The following is an 8,882-nucleotide window of genomic DNA, read 5'->3' on the forward strand; positions in this document are numbered from 1 at the left end:
AAGGGCTGCAACAGTGTTCGTAAATCCCACGTTAGTTTTTCAAAAGAAAGCGCTGGATAAAAACCCGTCTATCTTATATAAACAAAGACACAAATTCTGTTGTCTGGTGGTCGTGTTTATGAGATATGTTGCCTTGCGCTTATGACCAGGTTCCCTGTGGTAGTTTACAGACGCCATTCATCAAAAACCAGGTCGATGCATATCATTCACCATATTCTCTTAAGTATGGAGCTCTGCTCTGAACGTTTCTTTTTTTCATTTTCTTTTTGTAGATGTTGCCATTCCCTCGTTCATTCATTTATTACCTCCACCAAGAAGGTTGTTTTTGGTAGCGTTGGTTTGTTAGCAACATTACGGAAAAAGTTATGAACAGATTGCTCTGAAATTTTTTCCTGAGGTGTGACTGGGCACAAGTAACAATCCATTAAATTTTGGTGGTGATCCAGATCACCTTCTGGATCCCGGATTTTTTTTTAAAGGATTCTTTATCATTGCGAGATGAGCTGCTTGGCGGAGGTCTGCGCTCTCCGAGTGCTTTTCTAGTCTTCAGTTGGTTTTCTTCAGTCCTTGAGCTGTCTGTCTGTCCGAGTCGTGTGTTTGACTCTCAGCTGTGTCTATGACACAATTGATTATCAGGATAAAGGGAAATAAATCTATAGAAGCACAACAGACACAATAAAGATGCAGAGATGGTGAATGCTTTGTCAGAGCACAAGGCGACATCGTGCCGTTCTGATTCAGACTGAAGTAATTTAATCAGGTCTACAGTTTACAGTGTAGAGTCATGTTACAGTGTTAAAGAGTAACATTCACTGAAACAACTTCAGGCAAAGAACAACCTCAGATCATAATGCAATCTTTATACGGTTTAGAGGGGAAAATGCTCTCTCTCACTCTGTCTTTGTATGTGTCTCTCTCTCACAGTCTGTCTTTATACATCTCTCTCTGTCTTTATGTCTCTCTCTCTCTCACTCTGTCTTTATACATCTCTTTCTCTGTCTGTCATGTCTCTCTCTCTGTTTTGATATATCTGTCTTTATCTCTCTATGTATCTCTGTCTGTCTCCAGCTCTCTCTCTTTATATGTCTGTCCCCTAGCTCTCTCTTTTTGTCTTTATACTGTATGTCTCTGTCCCCCACCTGTCTTTATACTGTATGTCTGTCCCCCACCTGTCTTTATACTGCATGTGTCTTTATACTGTATGTCTGTCCCCCACCTCTCGCCCTTTATACAGTATGTCTGTCTCCCACCTGTCTTTATACTGTACGTCTCTGTCCCCCACCTCGCCCTGCCTTTATACTGTACGTCTCTCTGTCCCCCACCTCTGTGTGTTTATACTGTACATCTCTGTCCCCCACCTCTGACTTTACACAGTGTGTCTCTGTCCCCCACTGCAAGTCTCTCTGTCCTCCACCCCTCTCTCTGTCTTTGTACTGCGAGTCTCTCTGTCCTCCACCCCTCTCTCTGTCTTTGTACTGCGAGTCTCTCTGTCCTCCACCCCTCTCTCTGTCTTTGTACTGCGAGTCTCTCTGTCCCCCACCCCTCTCTCTGTCTTTGTACTGCGAGTCTCTCTGTCCCCCACCCCTCTCTCTGTCTTTGTACTGCGAGTCTCTCTGTCCCCCACCCCTCTCTCTGTCTTTGTACTGCGAGTCTCTCTGTCCCCCACCCCTCTCTCTGTCTTTGTACTGCGAGTCTCTCTGTCCCCCACCTCTCTCTCTGTCTTTATACTGCAAGTCTCTCTGTCCCCCACCCCTCTCTCTGTCTTTATACTGCAAGTCTCTCTGTCCCCCACCCCTCTCTCTGTCTTTATACTGCAAGTCTCTCTGTCTCCCACCCCTCTCTCTGTCTTTATACTGCAAGTCTCTCTGTCCCCCACCCCTTTCTCTGTCTTTATACTGCGAGTCTCTCTGTCCCCCACCTCTCTCTCGGTCTTTATACTGCGAGTCTCTCTGTCCCCCACCTCTCTCTCGGTCTTTATACTGTGAGTCTCTCTGTCCCCCACCTCTCGAACGGCCGCTGTAGCGGGGTGTGGTGCCATGCGCATAAGTGTGTGTTGGTGTTGTCCAAATCCACTGCTGCTGTGGGGGTAGGCAGGCTGGAGCATCCCTTCTCTCACCAGTGAGAAGTTCTCCTGTATGGAGTTTGTAATGTTTGCAATGTTTGTGTTAATTTTCTGCATGACATCTGCGTTTCTTTTAGAGGACTGCTCCATCAGCTCCAACATCTTCCGCTTGATCTGAAGGTCCTCTAGGGCTGCTTGGTCACCTGTTAGTCTTCGTTTCAGCCTGCCCCCTCTGTGGTTGTTTAGCCTTGCCTTGAATAAAGCAAAGCAAATTTCCCTCATTATTATGCAAAACAAGTTATGGTCAAAGCTATGTATGAAAGCAATACACCTACACAAAGAACGTGCACCTGCCATATAACTGTTCTCACATAGTTATAGTAATATATAGATTTAGGCACTGCCTAAAAGCGGAGCTCCCATCAGTTGCTGGGTTGTAGAATTTTCTTATCATAGCCAGTCTCTTGTTTTATTTCTTTACTGACACTGGCCACTCGGCGGCGCGTGTAGGAGTGGTAATTTACTGACACTGGCCACTCGGCGGCGCGTGTACGAGAGGTAATTTACTGACACTGGCCACTCGGCGGCGCGTGTACGAGAGGTAATTTACTGACACTGGCCACTCGGCGGCGCGTGTACGAGAGGTAATTACTGACACTGGCCACTAGGCGGCGCGTGTACGAGAGGTAATTACTGACACTGGCCACTAGGCGGCGCGTGTACGAGAGGTAATTACTGACACTGGCCACTAGGCGGCGCGTGTACGAGAGGTAATTACTGACACTGGCCACTCGGCGGCGCGTGTACGAGAGGTAATTTATTGAGACTGGCCACTCGGCGGCGCGTGTACGAGAGGTAATTTATTGAGACTGGCCACTCGGCGGCGCGTGTACGAGAGGTAATTTATTGAGACTGGCCACTCGGCGGCGCGTGTACGAGAGGTAATTACTGACACTGGCCACTCGGCGGCGCGTGTACGAGAGGTAATTACTGACACTGGCCACTCGGCGGCGCGTGTACGAGAGGTAATTACTGACACTGGCCACTAGGCGGCGTGTGTACGAGAGGTAATTACTGACACTGGCCACTAGGCGGCGTGTGTACGAGAGGTAATTACTGACACTGGCCACTAGGCGGCGTGTGTACGAGAGGTAATTACTGACACTGGCCACTAGGCGGCGTGTGTACGAGAGGTAATTACTGACACTGGCCACTAGGCGGCGTGTGTACGAGTTGTAATTATTGACACTGGCCACTAGGCGGCGTGTGTACGAGTTGTAATTATTGACACTGGCCACTAGGCGGCGTCTACGAGTTGTAATTATTGACACTGGCCACTAGGCGGCGTGTGTACGAGTTGTAATTTATTGAGACTGGCCACTGGCGGCGTGTGTGAGTGGCAATTACTAACACTGGCCACTAGGCGGCGTGTGTGAGTGGCAATTACTAACACTGGCCACTCGGCGGCCTGTGCATGAGTGGCAATTACCAACACTGGCCACTCGGCGGCCTGTGGATGAGTGGCAATTACCAACACTGGCCACTAGGCGGCGTGGATGAGTGGCAATTACCGACACTGGCCACTAGGCGGCGTGGATGAGTGGTAATTTATTGACACTGGCCACTCGGCGGCGTGTACGAGTGGCAATTACCAACACTGGCCACTCGGCGGCGTGTACGAGTGGTAATTTATTGACACTGGCCACTCGGCGGCGTGTACGAGTGGCAATTACCAACACTGGCCACTCGGCGGCGTGTACGAGTGGCAATTACCAACACTGGCCACTCGGCGGCGTGTACGAGTGGCAATTACCAACACTGGCCACTCGGCGGCGTGTACGAGTGGCAATTACCAACACTGGCCACTCGGCGGCGTGTACGAGTGGCAATTACCAACACTGGCCACTAGGCGGCGTGGATGAGTGGTAATTTATTGACACTCGCCACTCGGCGGCCTGTGTATGAGTGGCAATTACCAACCCTGGCCACTCGGCGGCCTGTGTATGAGTGGCAATTACCAACCCTGGCCACTCGGCGGCCTGTGTATGAGTGGCAATTACCAACCCTGGCCACTCGGCGGCCTGTGTATGAGTGGCAATTACCAACCCTGGCCACTCGGCGGCCTGTGTATGAGTGGCAATTACCAACCCTGGCCACTCGGCGGCCTGTGTATGAGTGGCAATTACCAACCCTGGCCACTCGGCGGCCTGTGTATGAGTGGCAATTACCAACCCTGGCCACTCGGCGGCCTGTGTATGAGTGGCAATTACCAACACTGGCCACTCGGCGGCGTGTATGAGTGGCAATTACCAACACTGGCCACTCGGCGGCGTGTATGAGTGGCAATTACCAACACTGGCCACTCGGCGGCGTGTATGAGTGGCAATTACCAACACTGGCCACTCGGCGGCGTGTATGAGTGGCAATTACCAACACTGGCCACTCGGCGGCGTGTATGAGTGGCAATTACCAACACTGGCCACTCGGCGGCGTGTATGAGTGGCAATTACCAACACTGGCCACTCGGCGGCGTGTATGAGTGGCAATTACCAACACTGGCCACTCGGCGGCGTGTATGAGTGGCAATTACCAACACTGGCCACTCGGCGGCGTGTATGAGTGGCAATTACCAACACTGGCCACTCGGCGGCGTGTATGAGTGGCAATTACCAACACTGGCCACTCGGCGGCGTGTATGAGTGGCAATTACCAACACTGGCCACTCGGCGGCGTGTATGAGTGGCAATTACCAACACTGGCCACTCGGCGGCGTGTATGAGTGGCAATTACCAACACTGGCCACTCGGCGGCGTGTATGAGTGGCAATTACCAACACTGGCCACTCGGCGGCGTGTATGAGTGGCAATTACCAACACTGGCCACTCGGCGGCGTGTATGAGTGGCAATTACCAACACTGGCCACTCGGCGGCGTGTATGAGTGGCAATTACCAACACTGGCCACTCGGCGGCGTGTATGAGTGGCAATTACCAACACTGGCCACTCGGCGGCGTGTATGAGTGGCAATTACCAACACTGGCCACTCGGCGGCGTGTATGAGTGGCAATTACCAACACTGGCCACTCGGCGGCGTGTATGAGTGGCAATTACCAACACTGGCCACTCGGCGGCGTGTATGAGTGGCAATTACCAACACTGGCCACTCGGCGGCGTGTATGAGTGGCAATTACCAACACTGGCCACTCGGCGGCGTGTATGAGTGGCAATTACCAACACTGGCCACTCGGCGGCGTGTATGAGTGGCAATTACCAACACTGGCCACTCGGCGGCGTGTATGAGTGGCAATTACCAACACTGGCCACTCGGCGGCGTGTATGAGTGGCAATTACCAACACTGGCCACTCGGCGGCGTGTATGAGTGGCAATTACCAACACTGGCCACTCGGCGGCGTGTATGAGTGGCAATTACCAACACTGGCCACTCGGCGGCGTGTATGAGTGGCAATTACCAACACTGGCCACTCGGCGGCGTGTATGAGTGGCAATTACCAACACTGGCCACTCGGCGGCGTGTATGAGTGGCAATTACCAACACTGGCCACTCGGCGGCGTGTATGAGTGGCAATTACCAACACTGGCCACTCGGCGGCGTGTATGAGTGGCAATTACCAACACTGGCCACTCGGCGGCGTGTATGAGTGGCAATTACCAACACTGGCCACTCGGCGGCGTGTATGAGTGGCAATTACCAACACTGGCCACTCGGCGGCGTGTATGAGTGGCAATTACCAACACTGGCCACTCGGCGGCGTGTATGAGTGGCAATTACCAACACTGGCCACTCGGCGGCGTGTATGAGTGGCAATTACCAACACTGGCCACTCGGCGGCGTGTATGAGTGGCAATTACCAACACTGGCCACTCGGCGGCGTGTATGAGTGGCAATTACCAACACTGGCCACTCGGCGGCGTGTGTATGAGTGGCAATTACCAACACTGGCCACTCGGCGGCGTGTGTATGAGTGGCAATTACCAACACTGGCCACTCGGCGGCGTGTGTATGAGTGGCAATTACCAACACTGGCCACTCGGCGGCGTGTGTATGAGTGGCAATTACTAACACTGGCCACTCGGCGGCGTGTGTATGAGTGGCAATTACTAACACTGGCCACTCGGCGGCGTGTGTATGAGTGGCAATTACTAACACTGGCCACTCGGCGGCGTGTGTATGAGTGGCAATTACTAACACTGGCCACTCGGCGGCGTGTGTATGAGTGGCAATTACTAACACTGGCCACTCGGCGGCGTGTGTATGAGTGGCAATTACCAACACTGGCCACTCGGCGGCGTGTGTATGAGTGGCAATTACCAACACTGGCCACTCGGCGGCGTGTGTATGAGTGGCAATTACCAACACTGGCCACTCGGCGGCGTGTGTATGAGTGGCAATTACCAACACTGGCCACTCGGCGGCGTGTGTATGAGTGGCAATTACCAACACTGGCCACTCGGCGGCGTGTGTATGAGTGGCAATTACCAACACTGGCCACTCGGCGGCGTGTGTATGAGTGGCAATTACCAACACTGGCCACTCGGCGGCGTGTGTATGAGTGGCAATTACTAACACTGGCCACTCGGCGGCGTGTGTATGAGTGGCAATTACTAACACTGGCCACTCGGCGGCGTGTGTATGAGTGGCAATTACTAACACTGGCCACTCGGCGGCGTGTGTATGAGTGGCAATTACTAACACTGGCCACTCGGCGGCGTGTGTATGAGTGGCAATTACTAACACTGGCCACTCGGCGGCGTGTGTATGAGTGGCAATTACTAACACTGGCCACTCGGCGGCGTGTGTATGAGTGGCAATTACTAACACTGGCCACTCGGCGGCGTGTGTATGAGTGGCAATTATTAACACTGGCCACTCGGCGGCGTGTGTATGAGTGGTAATTATTAACACGGGCCACTCGGCGGCGTGTATGAGTGGCAATTACTAACACGGGCCACTAGGCGGCGTGTGTGAGTGGCAATTACTAACACGGGCCACTCGGCGGCGTGTGTGAGTGGCAATTACTAACTCTGGCCACTCGGCGGCGTGTGTGAGTGGCAATTACTAACACGGGCCACTAGGCGGCGTGCATGAGTAGGAACACTATCAGCTATTATGGCATCTAGTTTGCTTGTTAAGCTTGAAATCATGAACATACCTGCAGCGAATCCCTGCGCTGCTTTATAGCCGCAGAAGGCAGACTTCCGGGTGCGCTGGATGACTGGATTGAATCGCCAGGCAGCTCCTTTGCCGGAGAAGTTCGTGTCGACGGCTCTTCTTCCATGTCAGCAGTCTCGATACCGGCGTCGATGGCGCTTGCAGCACGCGACCCACCCCAGATCTCCTCACACAGCTTAGAGTAGAGCAGAAGCACACGGCCGAGGCCCCTGCGGCGCCCTGTCTCCACCGCCCGCCTGTATTTTGTCCGGATACTTTTTAACTTGGAGCTAACCTGGGGCTTTGTGACGCTCTTGGCATCATGGGGGAAATCCTGCTCCACTGGGCTCTGCGGATACTGCGCCTGAAACGCCTCCATAATGTCGGAGTACTTGGAGTGGCAAGACTCCCAGTCGACATTTTCCTGCAGTTTAGTTGTTTTATAGTCCAATGTGACACGCAGTAGAAGTTCCACTTCACTGTCGGTCCACATAAAAGCCTCGACTCTTACTCTCGGAGCCGCGCTAGCCATGCTCGCCCTCTTCTCGGGTTATGAGCTTGTTTGTAAAACAGCGCGTGAACTTTTACGCATGCTCCATGGCTTCGCTTCCGGGTTTAGTGTATTGGTGTGGCGGCGTCACAGCGCCACATACAGGCCTGGCATATGTACTACAGCGTTTTGGGTCGTTTCCAGTGAATCCTTGTGAACGCAGATATTTCTGGAAACGACGCCGTGTTCCTTTGTCTTTATACGTCTCTCTCTCTCTCTCTCTGTGTCGTTATACATCTCTCTCTCCCCTCCCTCCTTCTCTCTGGCTTCGTTCCAAACCACACACTCGTACCCTAAAGCGTAAATCATAATAAAACATCACTCTTGGTTACTATGGTTACAGTAAGTGGTATAGATCTAATGATGTTCCCTGGTATACAATGGCCAGATATATACTCGTACCTTATTGACAAGACTTCAGTGTACACCCACAAAAAACTTCGTGCCTACAAGTCTTTAGACGCATATGATTATGTTATGTGCGGGCATGTACAACTTGATTAACAATGGGACATTCATATTCATTTTGTTTTAATCAAATTATGCCAGTGATGTGATGGCAATGTGGCTTTAGCTACAACAGCAAATACCAACACTAAACAGCAATTTGCAGGAGGTAATGGCATGAAAGGAATGATAGTGTAAAGAGTGCAGCTAAGAGAAATCAGAGCTGCGTAAAAAGCGAGAGGCAGAGAGCAGAAATGAAACTGAACGGGGCGGGAGCTAGGTTAGAGCAGTCAGCGTAAGTTGGCATTTAGAGTGAGGGCACACAATTTTACCTTTCCATCCTTGCTTTAAAATTGTGATTTTCGGCATACACGAATAATGATGGCACAAAATCTGGACTGCTTGAGTCAAGCGAGACCTCTCCTACAAACACAATTGCATGCAAAGCTAAGCTAACATGCTAACAATATTCATTACATTGTGTAACTATGACCCAGCTAATCAGACAAACATTACCAAAGTATTTTGCTACATCAGTAAACGAAGACTAGAAAGAATAAAAAAGAAAGATTTAATAAATAGCCTGATCTTACCTGTGATGAAGTGGGCGCTGCAAACCCGCGCATTTTTGATGGTGCTTTCATCCCAGTCTA

The 8,882-nt window shown here is 51.6% G+C and overlaps 1 protein-coding gene across 1 annotated transcript; it reads right to left on the reverse strand.

Annotated features, from left to right (window-relative positions):
- Window positions 1-546: 546 nt before the first annotated feature.
- On the reverse strand, window positions 547-7,996 carry LOC132865807 (uncharacterized). The gene is made up of 3 exons (XM_060898309.1): window positions 7,234-7,996; window positions 1,897-2,314; window positions 547-653 (listed from the first exon to the last, which is right to left on the reverse strand). Exons 1-3 carry the CDS (start codon window positions 7,762-7,764, stop codon window positions 547-549), a joined length of 1,056 nt encoding a protein of 351 aa, XP_060754292.1. The 5' UTR covers window positions 7,765-7,996.
- Between the last annotated feature and the right edge of the window lie 886 nt (window positions 7,997-8,882).

The sequence above is a fragment of the Neoarius graeffei genome, chromosome 18, assembly GCF_027579695.1.
Source record: "Neoarius graeffei isolate fNeoGra1 chromosome 18, fNeoGra1.pri, whole genome shotgun sequence".
Classification (NCBI taxonomy): domain Eukaryota; kingdom Metazoa; phylum Chordata; class Actinopteri; order Siluriformes; family Ariidae; genus Neoarius; species Neoarius graeffei.

Bases quoted from the DNA above. Each gene is read 5' to 3' on its own strand.
- LOC132865807 (XM_060898309.1), bottom strand. From the start codon at position 7,764: ATGGCTAGCGCGGCTCCGAGAGTAAGAGTCGAGGCTTTTATGTGGACC. The intron at 2,315-7,233 runs GTATGTTCATGA...GCTTTATTCAAG, and splicing joins AGCGCAGGGATTCGCTGCAG to GCAAGGCTAAACAACCACAG. The intron at 654-1,896 runs GTATAAAGACAG...GTGCTTCTATAG, and splicing joins GGGGGACAGAGAGACTCGCA to ATTTATTTCCCTTTATCCTG.